Source organism: Carlito syrichta, unplaced genomic scaffold, assembly GCF_000164805.1.
Source record: "Carlito syrichta isolate Samal-C Ts95f unplaced genomic scaffold, Tarsius_syrichta-2.0.1 Scaffold306519, whole genome shotgun sequence".
NCBI lineage: Eukaryota > Metazoa > Chordata > Mammalia > Primates > Tarsiidae > Carlito > Carlito syrichta.
The window spans coordinates 62,730-81,514 of NW_007250615.1; the positions used below are offsets into that span (position 1 = coordinate 62,730).

At 35.1% G+C, this 18,785-nt stretch overlaps 1 protein-coding gene across 1 annotated transcript in view; it reads right to left on the minus strand.

Moving 5' to 3' along the window:
- Positions 1-18,785, minus strand: part of LOC103265396 (neurobeachin) — a gene marked incomplete at its 5' end in the record, with an annotated part of 269,835 nt that overhangs the window by 55,913 nt on the left and 195,137 nt on the right. The window contains one exon of the mRNA XM_008063067.1: positions 682-743. Within this exon, the coding sequence (XP_008061258.1) occupies positions 682-743 (62 nt within the window). The remainder of the gene's footprint in view (positions 1-681; positions 744-18,785) is intronic.

The following is an 18,785-nucleotide window of genomic DNA, read 5'->3' on the forward strand; positions in this document are numbered from 1 at the left end:
ACCATTAGGTTCCCATTTAAGTTATTAGAAAAACTGTTTATGTTTAGTTTCCTATAATTGTTAAGAAAAAACAATACCCAACAATACAATTTTATTTTTAATTCTGATTATGAAAGATAAATAGCATAAGTAGATTTTCAGAATTTATACTGACATATGCAAATTACACATTAAAAAAGGAAAGCAGGAAGGTGCCATACTAAAGACCACTCACTAATGAGTTGAAAGATATACTTTGTTTAGGTCTTGACTGATAAAACTTAGTTTCAAGACTTCTAATCTAATAGAGAAGAAACAATATAATAATACACTTCAAAATTATAAATTATGTTGCATCATTTTAAAAGGTAGGAGGTAAAAAGGGCTACCAAAAGACTAACAGAAAACTATATACATCTGTAGAAATAAAAAAACTAGAAAACAATGGAAGGACAGGGAGAGTGGGAGGGAATAAGACTGCTAAAAAGAGTGGAAGAAAGGAAAGGGAGACTAGGTCAACATTTACATGGCAAGACCATCCACAGACTAATCTATTTTAACATAAAATATTTTCATCTGTAAAATAAGAGACGGAGGATTTGAAAATATAGAAACATACACACATATATGCATGTACATTTTATTATTAGTCACAAAAAATCCTGATATGTTTAATGTAATTGAGTGGATGGGATTTTGTACCTGAGAACAAAGCAGCATAACAAGCTCAACCACGGACGTGCTGGACTTCATACAAACAAGGCCTACAACAAAGAAAGGGAAAAAAAATGAAGTTACAATGGTAGAAATGATCATTCCACATGAATTCATTATATAATTTAAATGTACAAAAAAAACTTTATTTAAATAAAATTCCTAAAATAAGTGGAAACGTTCACCTAGCATATATTTTCAATGACATTAGTTTTAACATATTCAGATATTCAAGATGATGTGACAAGTACTAAGACATTCTTTAAGACTAGAAGCTTCATGCTTTGGGTTGTGGATTTGGCCTAGGCATTTCTTATACTTAAACAAGGTGGGAAGGTTGCTGAAAGTGATGAGCTCGGTTGAGCTGCTTTTATTCTGATGACATTTGCTATATGGTTGTCTCCTGGAGCCAAGAACAATAGTCACTGAAAATCTGCCTAAATTTTGTTCCAAAAGACAAAATTAAAATAACTTACAAATAGGTAATTTCCCACAGCTTACCAGTTCTATTCACTGATTTTGAAAATAATAAAAAATGATTGCATGATTGACACATTAAGAAATGTTTATAAAATCTTTCACTGATACGCTTCCAAACTCTTGGAATAGAAAAAAACGACTGAATGTGATATTGGCTACTTTTCCCTGATCACCTACTATGTGCTGGGCACTGTGCTAAGTGTCTTACATGCATGCTCTCATTTCATTCTCATACTCAATGACACAGCAGCATTATTCCCATTCTACAAGTAAGAAGATATTTTTCCTATAAACAATTTACACATTAATTCAATATCTTATGGAATTAAAAGGGTGACGGCTGTATAACAACATGTATAACAAAGCAGATCGTAACTGGCAGTTTTTAAAAGTGTCCACATGAGAAAGCCGTTAGCAGAAGTGGGAAACTGCCGGGGTGGGGTGGGGGGGTGAGGGGGTAGGAATGGCAGCTGAAGGAAACTGTTAGGGGAGGGAGAAGCACACCTCATCAACAAGGGTACCTGTATAATCAATATTTGTACATCTAACCCTGAATTGTACCCCACATCTTTAAAATAAATAATAAGTAAATAAATAAATAAAAGTGCCCGCAAGGAGGAAGACATAGCCCAGGATTAACAACTTCTGGATAAGAAAACATCAATTATGATGTTTGGTAATTTTAAAATATTTTTATAAGTTTTCACTGGTTTTAAAATTAAAATAGCTTAACAGACTTTTTTCTGTTTTCTTCTTTTGAGAATAAACATAATTGGTAAAAACACCATATAGTAAGAAATGCCAGTCTTACAGTAGTTGTTGCTAAACAGAAAGTTGAATTTGAAACCAGTTATTTTTTTAAAGTGATTTCAATAAACAGTCTCAAATGCCTGCTAGACACGAGCATGTATATTTATTGTAGGTAGTGGATAAATACCCTTCTGTGTCCATTTTGCTAACATCCCTAGCCTTATTGTACAGACCTGCAGAACGAGCTATAAAAAGTATTCCATTTTACCAGATCTCTGGGCAGATAGTTAACTAATCAAAAAGAGGCAGATGTGAAAAGTTCATTTAAGAGACAACTAGTGTAACTCATCAGCAATTCTCATGCTCAGGAGCTAAAGATTCAGAAAGATTAGCGGGACATTTATCACCTGCTGGCTACTCAACTACCCAACTACCTGAATTGTGGACAAAGAAAGACTAAGTAAAAAGCCAAAGGACCATAAGAAAGATATGTACTCACATCAGTTTAGATAATAAGGACTTGATATAAAGAATTATTTATCACATATTCTGTATATTAGTTTTAAATACATAACAAATTGAAGTAAAAATTAGAGAAAAACATAAAATGACATTCATTACTCACAAACTAATTTTAAAAATAAACTTCTAAAAAAATCTCAATGTAGCAAGAATATTCCTAATTTTTACAAACACTATCACTCCATCATAAGAAAAAGATCAATAAATGCTTCACTCGTGTTTGTTCAAGAGGCTTGACAACAAATTGATAGTAAAGCAAAGTTGAAATATGCAAATAGTACTTCCTTTGTAAAAAAGTAATTGTGAGTTCAAGCCCATAGAAACTCACACCATTACCAATGCGTTTTGTCTAATTAGTTTTGGACAGGATGAACTAATGTATACGCCTAAAAACAAACAAACAAAAAATATCCCACTAAACTTGCCAATGAGAATATAAGATATGTATGAAAGACATATCTACCTTCAAAAATCACATAATCACTATGGTTACAACTATTTCTAAGTGTTAACAAGAGGATTATTAGAAACAAAAAGAGGTAAACGCCAATGTTTTACTAGAGATATTGAAAATAAAAGCATTATCTAATGCTATAAATAACAAGCTATATATACACAAAGCAAATATTTTACAAGTATATGTCTTGAAAAGTCTGAGTTTATCATTTTAGTATATGGAAAGAAATTCATAATAAAATCAACTGTTATCTCCACTTATGAGCAAATTATAGTGTTAGCACTAAGCAATTTACAACAATAAATGAGATGTTATTATCTATACTTTCCCGTGACCCATATTTTAATTCAAATCTAAGGTTATCTAAAAATACAGAGGGCTTTATAATTTATAAATCACTTTTATATATGCTGTCTCATTTGGTTATCTTAATAACCCTTTGAACTAGTTATTATTACCTCCTTTGGTGGATATAAAATGAAGAGATTTGTTGAGTAGCCCAAGGTGTGGCATTCAGGAAGTGGTGGAATTGGGACCCGAATTCAAGTCATCTAACTGCAAAGCCCATTTTGTGTTTGCTGAAGTGCTACATAAATAATCTGACATTAATAAGATGGCAATATAATTATGAAAAAGGTCACGATGGTTAATTCCAACTTGAAAGTCTTTTACAGTTTTCTTGGTAAAGGTGGCATATGTTGATCAGACATGGGGACAAAAATCAGTAGCTTATACAAACAGGTACAGAGGGAGCAGGGAATAAAGAAAATCTGAAAAGAACTTTATAGTTTGAAGAATGAATAATTAGACTACAGAGGATATTTAAAAATGAGACTGGAGGGTTAGGGTAAAATTCAAGGATGGGTAAGATTGAAAGAAATAAAATTATACATGGTTCTAAAAATTAAGAAGACTTTAGTGCAAGCTATAAAATGGGGGAAATGATACCAAGGACTGACTGTGGCATTCCTATTTTATGATAACCCATGCCTTGCAAATTAACAAGTGGCCCCCCAAAGGAGCCTTGCATGTGCTTCCCCAACAAAAATCTAGTTGTGAGTGTGGGCCAATTCACAGGACACTTTCACCAGAAAATACATATTCCCCAGAATAAGTATTCAGACCAGAAATACCAATTTAATACTGCAAACCATACCAGCTTCCCAGTATAACATGAACACCTGTAATGCAGACAGGAAACATGGAAGGACCTACAAGGAAGGAGGCTTGCAAGCATGGTAGGTCTTCTAGTGAGCCCTGTGAATATGTGATGAACTATCTTGCCAAAAGAGTTTTTTAATATACTATGAACTATACTGCTATAAGATGTAGTCAGCTAACTGAGGGCTAAGATTAAAGTATCTGACAAGAATAATTAGGTGGATAAATTTGAAATGTTCCAGATCCAGGCAGTAAACAAAATGGATACAGTTGAGTTAACTATTATCCCTTAAACTGGCCATTACTTGGGGTCCACACTTACTAGGGATAGGAAGTCAGTTTCTACTTTCAGAAGGAAACTCTGTTCCCATTTTAAGAAACAAAACAAAAAAACTGCAACAAAGGAGAAACTATTAAAATAACTGTAAAGTTAGAAGCTTTGCCTTTCTTTATCTTTCTTTAATATACAAAGACTGCTAAAAGGTATAATGATACTGTTTTAATAAAGATTCGTCAGACTCTTTTGACTCAATCTGTGGATCTTATTTTAAGTACTTGTTGAATTATAATATCAAGATAAAAGAATCCCAAAACTTAAAAAAAAAAAAAGTGTGGAGGAAATTCCTTCTCTACCAGAATGTTCCTCGTGGTAGGGAGAGAACAGTAACAAGCAGTATAAAGACAAGCAAGAACTCATGCCCTTAGATGGGACTCATCTTTTAAGTAACATCACAGTTTTCTTCCAGTAAGGGCCTTCTTCCAAGAAAGGAGACTCTGACTAGGTGCTTTGAATCTATTCTCAATAAATATTAACTAAATCAATATATCTAAAAATCATCATCCACTATTTACTATAGTTAAAAGAGAAAAAATAGGTAAGATTTAGAGAAAAAACATGAGCATCTCTTTCAGAACATGAGGTCAATTCATTCAAAAAGCAACTGTAAGCAAAGTGTCTAATGTGCCAGGCACCATGGTAGGATTGGCAGCAGTGGGAAACTTCCAGGAAGGGGGCAAGGAAGTGGGACTGGCAATAGTGGGAATCTGCCTGGGGAAGAGCGGGCACACTTCATCAACAAGGGTCCTGCATGATGAACATTTGTGTACCTAATCCTGATTTGTACCCCACATCATTCAAATAAAAAAATTCAGCCGGGCTTGGTGGCTCAGCCTGTAATTCCGCGCCTTTGGGAGGCTGAGGTGAGTGAATTGCCTGAGCCCGCGGGTTCGAGACCCGCCTGGGCAGCGAGACCTCATCTCTACAATAAATCAAAAAATCAGCCAGGCGTGGTGGTGCATGCCTATAATTCCGGCTACTCGGAAGGCTGAGGCGGAAAGATCGCCGGAGCCCAGCAGGCCGAGGCTGCAGTGGCCGGGAGCAGCCACTGCACTCCAGTCTGGGCGACAGAGTAAGACTCCAACTCAAAAAAAAAAAAAAAAAAAAAAAAAAAAAAAAAAAAAAATTTAAAAGTTTTAAAAAAAATAAGTAAGTCTGAAAAGAAGCGACGAAAGTGGGACTGATTATGTCAGCAAATAATCACAACAGAGAATCCTGGTATGTTCACAGAGAATCAGTGTGAGAAGCAAAGCAAGGGTAATAAGCAATCGTACCTAGGAGAAGTGACAGAAAATGGGACACTTGAGTTGGATGACGCCGAGCTGATCTAGGCGAGAGGAAGAGGGAGAGGAAGGTCATCTTGACAGAGAAAAGTCCCTGGTATAAGGAAGCACCCAGGAGTCGGTAACGTGGAGTTGGAATATTTGGTTGTGAAGCGTGGAAGATGGATGGAAGTGACTGGAAATGAAGGCAGAGAGGCAGGTAGGAACAAAGCCATGTACAGCATACTACTCCTGCCGTCAATCGGTGGTGCAGTCCTTTAGAGGACTAAGCATGGTGCAGACAGAATCAGATCCATTTTGGAAAGATCACTTTCTGTCAGTGGTTAGAGGAAGACACCAGTAACTACAAAGCTTAGTTATATAAATCAAAGCCTGAGCTGATGATCTTGGCAATGCAGTAGAGAAAGATATCAAAAACATTTTGAAGTGAGATTGAATATGCTCATGTTAGACAACTGAATGTGAAGTTAGATGGTAGGGTAAATAATCAAAGTGTGAATGTTAATACCTTTAACTGTGGTAAGGAAAACAGAAGCAGCAGGTTCGTAGGGACAAAGTGAGTTTCATTCTGGGCAAGATTAGGAATATAGGCAAAAATGTTTAATATTGAGCTTTAGGGTTGGTTGCTTTGTAGTAAATACATGCTACAACTCAGACAAGACATAAGAAAGTCACACAGATAACATGGTGTTGAAGAAATCATAATAGTAGAGTTCTTATAAAAGTCTCCCTAGCTGACTGTCAGTATTAATATTAACAGTAAAGCTTTAAGACCTAGTTTTTCTATTTCTCCTCACAATAAAACACACGAACTTACTTCCCATCAAAGTCATGATTACACTGACAATTTAACATTTAAAAATCATATGTGACCAGGACTAATTAATTAGTTTTTAATTAACCATCTGATAATTTTTAACTTGTTAAAATTCCAAAATTAGTAGAAACTGATGGCACTGAAATAATTTCATTTTAGTAACAACTGTTAAATAACTATAGACTTGGAAAGAAACTCTGTATGCCCACTATGCTTATTTGCCCTGTTTTCAGTGGTGCAGAACTGGTGATTTCTTTGCAATTCTGTTCTCTAAATTTTGCCCAGGGTGTTGTGAAACATTTGAAGACACAGGCTTATCACTACAAAGAGTGTCTTTTAGACCCCTGTAATGCTTACACATCTCTATCTGCACAATAGCTGTTTACTATATTTTTCAATATTCATTTTTTTTTTACCTGACACATGCAATGTATTACTTTCAATGTTACCATTTCAGTCGTCTGAACTTACTAAGATCCTCAAAAATCAGCAAAACAAGCTATTAGTGTAGCTTTCTGATTTAAGACCAAGAAAATCAAAACAGAAGTCCACATAAAACACCCTGTGAAACAGCAATAATGGCTTCAATTTTTATTTTTGTTGCTAAAACTAATATCAATACATATGTAGGTAGTATTAGTTATTGCATTGATCGAACATTCCAAGATTTGCCTACATGTTCCTTCAAATATTTTACTTTAAAAGTGTATTACAAATGGATTCAACTGTAATATTAACTTAAAGGAAAAAAAATTAAGTTCACTGACGAAAAAAAAGTTTAAAATACCATAAAAAGAGAAAGAGTTCATTCTTGTATTAATTTTAGTTTCCTAAAAACTAGGTTAAAAAAAACACCCATGGCAGCCTTACTGTCTTTAGGAAGAAAACATAAATCTCTGGGCATATCATCTATATCAGGTGTCAGCAACATTTTTTTGGAATGGCCCAGATAGTAAATACTTTAGACGTTGGTGGTCATTAAATTTCTGTGACAACCACTGAACTCTGCCATGTGGTACAAAAGCAGCCACAGACAATACATCAGCAAATGGGGTTGGCTGTCTTCCAAGGAAACTACCCATCAGATGCATGTGTGCATGTATGTGCGATGCACATGGATGTGCAGGCATGTATGTGTAAGAGAAAGAGACAGAACACATGAACGCTCATATTCATCAATAACTTTTTAAAACAGCAGGGGAAATTATGTTAAATGTACATCTACAATACTTCATAATTCCCAAATCCAAAGATTCTGAAAATTGAAAGCATTCTTGAAAGATGATCACAAACTCAATTATCAGTAAATGTCATTTGAGTCATGTGATGTTATTTACAATCTTTATTCCACCTACTATGAATATCCATAGTGTTACTGCAGGCATGCTAATGTGTCTTAAACTGTTCTAAGCCGACTCGGTGGCTCAGCCTGTAATCCCGCACCTTGTGAGGCTGAGGTGAGTGGATTGCCTGAGCCTGTGGGTTCAAGATCCGCCTGGGCAACTTGGTGAGACCTCATCTCTACAATAAATCAAAAAATTAGCCGGGTGTGGTAGCGCGTGCCTGTAGTTCCAGCTACTTGGAAGGCTGAGGCGGAAGGATCGCTGGAGCCCAGCAGGTCGAGGTTGTGGTGGCCGGGAGCCACCACAGCACTCCAGTCTGGGTGACAGAGTGAGACTCCAACTCAAAAAAAAAAAGGAGCTATTCTAGCCTTCATTGGAGATGCTATGAAATTTACACATATGTACCTATTACCTTTCTCAAATTCCCAGATACCTGAACTGAAAACACATATGTTTTTAAGGTTTTGATGGAGGGATATTAGGTATTTATTAAATTAAAAGAAATGTGATTTGGCTTTTTAGAAGTAAGAAATCAGAAGAAGTCTTACATAAGATATGCCGATAGACTCATAAATTATTAATTTTATTGAAATTTCAGAGTACTTTGATATTACACATTTCTCCATGAAAATTTCAGATATCCAGAAGAACTAAAAGTCCATTTCTGTATGGGAATGGTTGACTAAGTGACTTTAAATTGTAAATCCAGAATGTTTAAACTGCTCAGAAACAAAGTCAACAGCAACTATAGTTACACACTACCCAAGTAACCATTTTGGCTGACTTACTGAAATAAACTATCCACATTTTTTTGTTATTGTGTTGATACAGCCTAGGAATCTTCTTGATGGCGAATATTTTTTCTTTTTTATAGTTTTACTTTTGCTGGGAATTTTTTGCATAATGGCAGGGTTGAAGTTCATAACACTCATAGACATTTCTTTTACAGGATAATAGAGTATAATAAACATGAAAATACAGTGATAGCTCCCTACATAAATTTTTTAACTAGTGATTAGATTACAAGAGGCAGAGAATATGCTAATAGCATTACTAGCAATATTATTAACACCAATTAACTGTGAACATTTGCTCCAGCTTGTTGTTGCTGCTTATGCTCTAGAAATCACTTTTGTGCTACACTACCAAAAATGTCTTACCAGAAGAAGTATTCTGGAAAATTCTTGGTGTCGAAGGTTGCACTGTTCTTATCTCTTGTGACTCTTATTTTGTCTGCACATTCCATCTAAATACTATTTTTTACTTACACATACTAAAAAGAAGTACAATTTCCAAATTATATGGTATTAATTGGCTGTCTCTTGAGAGATTTTCATTTAAATAATTCAAGGAACTGTAATAATGCTGCTGCTGTAGACCTTGCACTGAGTAAGGATCTATGAAAAATTCAGAAATGATACAGTCTTTGGTCTCCAGGACCAAAGGATTCTCTAAGTTCTCTAAGAGCCCAGTTACAGACATAATATATTCATAAAAAAATATACCGTACTGAAAAAATAATTACAACAAAATACTATGCCTCCAAATAACATGAAGGAATTATTTTTGAGGTTTGCATGAGATATTTTTACCCACAGTATTAACTGAGCTTTCACTACAGAAGGTAATTGACCTGAGTTGAGTGTCTTGCCCTTTTCTTGACTTCCTGATTTAATCACAACAGCAATGAATAAGGATGAAATAAGGGAAATAAGAGACATTTTCACTATCATAAATCAACTGGATCTTGCAATTCTCTTTGGGCTAAATTTAATTATAGAACCAATTGTTATTCCCATATCACTCCTCTGCATCAACTTTCTCCCTCTTTCCCTGAACTCCTTGAAATTTCAAGAGCCTCAATTAAATTAGAAAACTACTAACGGGTTCAAATTTTGAATCTTCTCAAGAAAGACTCTGGTCCTAAATAATTATTAAAATGATACATGTGTTTTAACCATGTATGTTATTTCAAGAAATATCAGTAATAAAAAGAAAATACACCAAGTTAAACGGTCATACAATTGCATTGGGTTATACAAATGAAAATAGCTATAGTAATTAAATCTAAAATAATTTATATTCTATAAAATATGGGATTGTCCTTTTAAACATGGTAGGTATAAATGTATAATTTGCACATAGTTCCAAACGACCTCAATTCTGACTTTATTTAAATTCTCAAATATATTTAATAATTTTAAGTTCTCAAACCTAAGTAAATTTAAAGTTGGTTTTGTAGTAGTATATACCTTTACATTTTTTATTTTTGTGTTCAGAAAAACACTGGTGTTTTTCTTTCAAATACTTAATATAACATGTAAAATGGAAATGCTATGCATTATTTTTCATAATAATGTATTGATAAAGTCAAAGATAAAAACTAAAACATAATTTGTAAAATAAAATTATTTAATAATTATTGTGGTTAAGAAATAAACCTCAAAAAGAAAAGGGCTCAAGATAAGGTAGGCTCAAACAGAAGTATAAGGTGAACCTCACTTATTTGCAAGGGTACCTTAACTTTATCCAATAATTATAGGATTTTTGAATTTTTGAAGTACTCTGAAAAAAAAAAACTGGACCTCACAAAGCCCCAAATCCGTGCTCAAAGCAACACATTCTTAAATTTGACCCAAGCTGAATTTTCTGTGCAGAATTCTCCCTTTAAAGCAAAATATTGGAGATGAGTAACCAGTCCAGTTTTATTCATTCTTAGGAATGAAACAGGTTGGTGGAAATTCCTCCAATTTTACAACATTGAAGATATTCTCAAAAGTCTCAGAAATTATTATAAATAAGCATGTGGATTAAGCCACAAAAATGTTTATTGAGATAATATGCCAAATATTATATACACTAAGAGTATATATCATTGAATTAAAAGGTCATTTTGCCTAACCAGAGACTCCTATGTCCAACTTACAACTGTATTCACTTCAGAGTGAGATCTTAAGAGTCCAATTATATATTTTATACCAGAACATGGTCCAATAATGATACAGTAAAGAAGTCAGTATGTATGTTGCTTTGTAATAAAAAAAATACACTTCTAGCACAATATAGTAGACATACTTATAAACTAAAAGTAAACGGTCCTTTTATTTCTCCTAATCCATCTTACAATGAGACATTGGTCTATTACAAGTAACCACTATCTCTTGAAATTGTATGAACTAGGAAATCTATAAATGGCACCAAACACATGGCCAAAAAAAAAAAAAAAATTAATAAAAGTCTGTCAAAAAGAGAGGAGCTAGTCATTTCCAAGAATTAAAGGCATTCAATAATTCAGTTATATAAACAGTACTGCATACTTACTATATGCCAGGACACAAATATAAAGCAGATATGTTCTTTGTGCTAGAGATTTCTTAATTTTAACAATAGAGGACACAGGCAGAGCAACGGATCCATTTAATGTGAAGAGGCCAAATACTATCTCAGACCCATTCAATTTGTTGACATGGCCAACCAGTTAAATGATGTCACTAACACTATTATTATTGTGATGATAAGAAAATGGAAGACCAGACAGTTGGAAGGCTGAGGCAGAAGGATCACCTGAGCCCAGCAGGTTGGGGCTGTGGTGGCTGTGAGTGTGCTATTGCACTCCAGCCTGGGCAACAGAGTAAGACTACAACAGGAAGGAAGGAAGGAAGGAAGGAAGGAAGGAAGGAAGGAAGGAAGGAAGGAAGGAAGGAAGGAAGGAAGGAAGGAAGGAGAAATACCAACAGGAAATATTTAACTTGATGTAATGTACAGCTATTAATTTCTAGGAAAAAACTGAATTAGGGATCATTCTAAGATCACCAATCACAAATGGTATTATACAGTTTATAACAGAAAATTTATTTAAACTAATATAAACATCTTCTACGACTGAGAGTGTAACTGGCCCCAAGAATTCTCTTTATAACAAAACTAGCACAGAATTAGTAAACACATTTAATGTGAGGATATTTTTCAGTTTAAATGTTTCATTGTACCACTGTTAAAATTACCTAATCTTTTAAGTAACTAGTTTTAAAATTAAAATAACAGTTAAGTTTCCTCAGAAGAATATCTCTGGTTGAGCACAGTATAATTAGAACAATCCTATTGAATACAGACAGAATAACATTTTAGGTATGGATAATAACATGCATATTCCTAGAAATTAATGAGTACACACACAAACAAAATCTCTACTAAAGCAAATTCCAAATAATTTAAAAATTTGAAAAAATTTTTATGCATTAAGAGTGTTCTTTCAAAAATCAACCTGCCACACCTATAATGGAGAATATTAGCACAAAGGGACAGACAGGGTAAATGGATAGCTTCTCCAGGTGTATGTCTTAGGAAATGTCCATTTCCTTGGCTTGTTTTTCTTAGGTTTCTTTAGCAAGAGTTCATTCTTGATGGCTTATTTCTCCTGTGATCTAGAGTTCGCCTAAGTCATGGCAACTCTACCTAATTAAGGAGCATCTGTAATGGGAAAAATTGTGTTTTGATACCTGAGAAGGGCAGACTGGATAGATGGTCAAAGTTGACATGTCCTGGGCCTGACCTCATAGTCTGAAACTAGAGTGCAAGGAACAACATCTCTGGATAGCACAGCTCAAGGACCAGGAAAAAGTCTGCCTCTATATATACTGTTTAATTGTATAAATGTTTCAAACTCAAATTAGGTGGATATTACTAATAATCTGATTGTTCATAATAGACCTATCAGTTCTTCCATTTCTAATAATTTTAATATTGGGGTCATCCTGAGCTCTTAGAACTAGGCAATTTGATTAGTTTTATAGAATCCTTTAACCTGGATCTAATTTTTAATTATGTCAAAGGAAGCCACGCTCAGTGACTCAGCCTGTAATTCCAGTGCTTTGGGAGGCTGAGGTGAGTGGATTGCCTGAGCCCGCGGGTTCGAGACCCATCTGGGCAATTTGGCGAGACCTCATCTCTACAATAAAATCAAAAAAATTAGCCAGGCGTGGTAGCACGTGCCTGTAGTTCCAGCTACTTGGAAGGCTGAGGCGGAAGGATCGCCAGAGCCCAGCAGGTCGAGGCTGCGGTGGCTGGGAGCGTGCCACTGCACTCCAGTCTGGGTGACACTCCAGTCTAGGTGACAGAGTGAGACTGCAACTCAAAAAACCAACCAAACAAAAAATTATGTCAAAACAGCACTGGACTAAAAATTATAATATCTGGTTTTTGTCTAATCTCTACAAACTGGCTGTATAAACCTGAGCTAAGATACTTGCCTTCCTTGGCACTAAATTTCCTTGCTGGCAAACAGTAATGATTTAAAAACATTTTTTTATTAATATCTACATCAAGAATATCTACATTCTATATCACGATCTGGTAGATATAGCTGAAATAATTCTTTCACAAAATAGTATGCCCTCTAACTGTAACACTGTTAAAAAATATTGGTCAGGGTCTGGTTTACTGATTACACTATACTACCAATGGGTCACAACCTGCAGCCTAAAAATTAATTCACTAGAGCTTGCGTGCTTCCTGTTTTTATATGGTCTGTGAGCTAAAAATAGTTTTCATGTTTTTGAAGGCTCTAAAAAAAATTAAAGAAATTTCATGATGCTTGAAAAAGATAAAATATTCATATTTCAGTGTTCAATAACTGTCTGCAGCTACTTCCACACTACAGCGGCAAACTTGCGTAGTTTGACAGAGACTAATCAGCTGCATAGCCAGAAGTACTTGTTTGGGCCCATCAAAGCAACGGTTTGCTGACCCCTACACTGAAGTCCATGTAATCCTTTCTAGCTTGAGCATCCATGGTTCTAAGTCCTGCCTTCAGTCTTACTCGTCTAAGCTGGTATGGAAGAGAAGGTATCCAACACTGGAAAGAAAATGACATGGAAAAGTGTGGGTTCTTAGTCACTTGGGCATCAGATATCTATTTCATTCTGACCTTGAAAACAAGAATAAAAAGAAAGTAGGCAACAGGTAGTATTTGGTGGTAGTACAAAGATGAGAATCATTTGTAAAATCTGGCCCTGTGAATTCATGGGGTTTTATCTTGGAGCCGTTTAGTGTTTCAGGATAACGATGGACAGGTCTAGTAAAGGCTGGTCATGGTCTCATCAGGGATTAGGTCTGAATATAAAATAACCAATTAATGAACTGAGCAAAAAAACAAAGCTAGTGTCTTTTCACTTTTATATACTTTAAGTTAAACTTGTCTTTTATATTTATTAATTTTGCTTTATTTTATTAGAGAGATGGGGAGTCATGCAAAAGTAATCTATGTGCAGGTGAAGTTTGGACCTCCAGTCAGTCCTCATTTCCCCTGGTTTAGGCCAGGATACCCTTAAACTCATCTTTCAATCATTCTTTCTTTTCCTGTCTTTGTTCACCTTCAGATGCTTACCTATAAAATCAAACTCTCCTTCTTATCTTTTTTTATTTTAAAGATGTGGGGTACAATTCAGGATTCAGTATAGAAGCTGTCATCGTACAGGTAAAGTTGGGGCTTCCCTCTGGTCCCCACTTTGCCTGGTTTGAGATCAGGTAACCTTATCGATGTAGTGTTCTGTCCCTTCCCCCAACCCCAAAAGTATACTGCTACTGCCAATCCCTTTCTTAAAGTATAACAGTAAATTTTCAGGGTCTGCTTATAAGTGAGAACATGTGGTACTCAGTTTTTGTTTCTGTGATCGATCACTGAGTATGATAGACTATAGACTCTAAATCCATCCTAGTTGCTGCAAAGTCCATGTTTGTCCTTTACAGTTGTGTAATATTCCATTGCATATATGTACAACAAGTTTTTCTTTACCCAGTCCTGTTTCAATGGGCAGCACAGATGGCTCCATGTTTTTGCTATTGTGACTAGCGTGACAATAAACATGCATGTGCAGGTATCTTTTTTGTAGAATGATTTGCATTCCTCTGGGTATATTCTCATAGGAGGATTGCCAGGTCATATGCAAGGTCAATATCTAGTTCCTTTAGAAAGTGTCACACTGTAGTTTGTTGAACTACAAACTCTCCTTCTATTTAATCTTTGCTGTATACAACTGACAAACTGTTACTCAATGATATTTTGATTGTATCCCTCCCTGTTCAAAATTCTTTCAGAAGTGACTGGGATCTAGTTTGTTTCCTCTAGAAAATGTATATTTGGAAGTGTCATTGTCCCCACCTTTCCGCCCTCCTCTGCATATGCTGTTTTCCATAATTTTCAATAACTTGTCATAAGCAAATACGAGCTTTTCTGGTTCTGATATCTTTACTTTCCTATATATCCAATTTCCCTTCCAGGTTTAGCATTAACCAACATGTCATCCACCTTGTATTTTTGTTTGTACTGTATTGTTATTTTAGAAAATGTTAAGAATATAGTTGGAAACAAAACAATAACATGTTAAAATATAAGCAAAACAAAGTATTATATTGAAATGTATTATTTAATGGGTGATATAAAAATTGTTACTATCATCAACACCAATAAAATCCTCAGACACTGTTGAAACAAGTTAATCAAAGAACTTTTGATGTTTTATATTGTTTCAAGTGAAATAAATTATACCTTTCTCTTTTAGCACTAAGATGAATTACTGAAATCCCCTTGACTATAGAAAACAATTTCATTTGTTCTAGCATCCTCTCATCTGTCTACAAATGTTTTGGGGGTACATATTATATATCCAGTCGTGTGGCAGGTACCAGAGCCCTTGCAAAGCTAAAAAGCCTTGTACATAACAGAGGCATTACCAATGATTACAAAAATATTGCTTACCATTACAATTCTGATACATGCTTTGAAGTTCTATAAGCTTTAGGTTTCTAAGAGAAACTAACTTAGATTCTGGGATTATCAGGAAAATTTCAGAGGAAATTTATGATACAGAGGATTAAAGGAATCAGTTAAGAAAATGTAGGTAAAGGGAAAGCATCCCATGATCATTACAAAAGAATTCAATTATGAAAAGACTTTCTGAATTTCTCTCATGTCCTTCAATGACTAGAAATACATTGATTTTTTTTAACCTTTTATTTAATTTAATTTTAAAGATGTGGGGTACAATTCAGAATTAGGTATACAGGTGGTCATCATATAGGTAAAGTTGGGGCCTTCCCTTGGTCCTCACTTCACCTGGTTTGAGATCAGGTACCCTTATGATGTTATATGCCCTACCCCTCTTCCCTGGCAATTTCTAGCTACTGCCAATCCCTGTCTTATAGTATTATGGTAAATATTCAGGGTCCACTTATGAGTGAGAACATGTAGTACCCAGTTCTTTGTTTCTGTGATAGATCACTAAGTATGATCAACTTTAAATCCATTCAAGTTGCTGCGAAGTCCATATATTTGTCCTTCTTTATGGCTGCATAATATTTCATTGTGTATATGTACCACACTTTTTTTTATCCAGTCTAGTTTCGATGGGCAGCATGGCTGGTTCCATGTTTTTGCTATTGTGAATAGAGCTGCAACAAACATACGTGTGCAGGCATCTTTTTTGTAGAATGATTTGAGTTGTTCTGGGTATATTCCTAGAAGGGAGATTGCTGGGTCATATGGAAGGTCAATTTCTAGTTCTTTTAGGAATCACCACACTGTATTCTATAGAGGCTGAACAAGTTTGCATTCCCACCAACAGTGTAGAAGTGTTTCCTTTTCTCCTCAACCTCACCAGCACCTGTTGATTTTTGTTTTATTAATGATGGCTATTCTTACTGGGATTAGGTAGTATCTCAATGTGGTTTTGATTTGCATTTCTTTGATGATGAGTGAGGCTGAGCATTTTTTCAGGTGTCTGTTGAATGCTCGTATGTCTGCTTCTCAGAAGTGTCTATTCATGTCTTTTGCCAACTTTTAAATAGGGCTGTTTGTTTTTTTTTCCTTTCGGCAGGTTTGAGTTCCTTATAGATCTTAGATGTTAGTCCTTTGTCAGATATGCAATTGGCAAATTTTTTTACCATTCTGTGGGCTGTCTCCCCACTCTCTTGATGGCTTCTTTTGCTTTGCAGAAGCTGTTGAGTTTGAAGATGCCCCACTTATCTATATTATCTCTTATGGCATGGGCTTTTGGGGTTTTAATAAGGAATTGGTTGCCTATTCCAATTTTTGTAAGGGTATTTCCTGCATTTTGAGGCTTTACATATAGGTCTTTGATCCATTTAGAATTTATTTTTGTGTCTGGTGATAGGTAGGGGTCTTACTTCATTCTTTTGCATGTGGTCAGTCAGTTTTCTCAGCACCATTTACCAAATGTTTTCCCAGAACCATTTACTTCCCAGTGGTTGTTGGTGAAGACTTTGTCAAAGATGAGTTGGTTGAGAAATTGAGGTTTTGCTTTTTGAATTTCGATTCTGTTCCATTTGTCTATATGCCTGTTCTTCTACCAATACAAGGCTGTTTTGATTATTATAGCCTTTAAAAAATTTAAAGTCTGGAAGTATGTTACCTTCCACTTTGTTTCTTTTGCTAAAGACAGGTTTGGCTATTTGTGGTCATTTATGTTTTCATATACATTCTTTGAAAGAATAAACAAGACTGATGGACCCCTAGCCAGAATGACCAAGAAAAAGAGAGAAAAAATCCAAATAACAATCAGAAATGCAAAAGGTCAAGTCACAACTGACCCCGAAGAAATACCAAAGATGATCAGAGATTACTATGCACACCTGTATGGAAACAAACTCAATAACCTAAATGAAATGGAGGACTTTCTGACATCACACAACCTCCCTAGGTTGAAACAAGAAGAAATTGAGATCCGAAAAAGACTAACAAGAATCCAGGAAATTGATTCTGACATAAGAAAATTACCTACGAAAAAAAAAAGCCCTGGACCAGACAGATTTCCAGTGGAATTCTACGAAACACACAAGAAGAAGCTGATACCAATAATATTGAAAGTATTCCAGGCAATTAAGAAAGACGGAACTCCCCCCAAATAATTTTATGACACTAACATCACACTGATACCCAAACCAGATAAAAATCCAAAAAGGAAAGAGAACTACAGGCCAATATCTCTGATGAACATAGATGCAAAAATTCTCAACAAGATTCTAGCAAATTGGATCCAACAACACATCTCAAAAATCATCCACCATGACCAAGAAGGCTTCATTCCCAGGATGCAGGGCTGGTTCGACATCCCCAAAACCATAAATGTAATTAAATACATTCACAGATGTGAAAACAACAACTACATGATTATATCATTAGATGCAGAAAAAGCTTTCGATAGAATCCATCATCTTCTCTTGGTAAAAACCCTTGAATACCTAGGCATACAGGGAACATACCTCAAAATAGTAAGAGCCATATATGATAAACTCATAGTCAACAAATTACTAAACAGACAGAAATTGAAAGCATTTCCCCTGAAAACCAGAACAAGACAAGGTTGTCGACTCTCATCTCTTCTGTTCAACATATGTTGGAAGTCCTAACTTAGAGCAATCAGATGAGAGAAGGAAATCAGGGGTATCCAAATAGGAAAGGAGGAAGTCAAGTTATCCCTCTACACTGATGATATTATCTGATACCTCAGAAATCCAAGAGAATCTGTCAAGAACCTCCTTGCACTGATAAAGGACTTTAGCAAAGTCTCAGGGTACAAAATAAATGTGTAGAAGACAGTCGCCTTCTTCTGTACCAACAACAAACAAGCAGAGAACCTAATACAAAACACAATACCATTCACAATAGCCATAGAAAAAATAAAATACCTTGGCATCTTTCTAACCAGAGCAGTGAAAGATCTTTCACAATGAAACTATAAAACATTGCTCAAAAAAGTCAAAAATGACACAAATGGAAAAATATCTCATGCTCATGGATTGGAAGAATCAACATTGTTAAGATGTACATCCTACCAAAAGCAATCTATAGATTCAACACTATAGCCATTAAATTACCAACATCATTCTTCTCAATTCTGGAAACAATACAAACATTCATACAGAA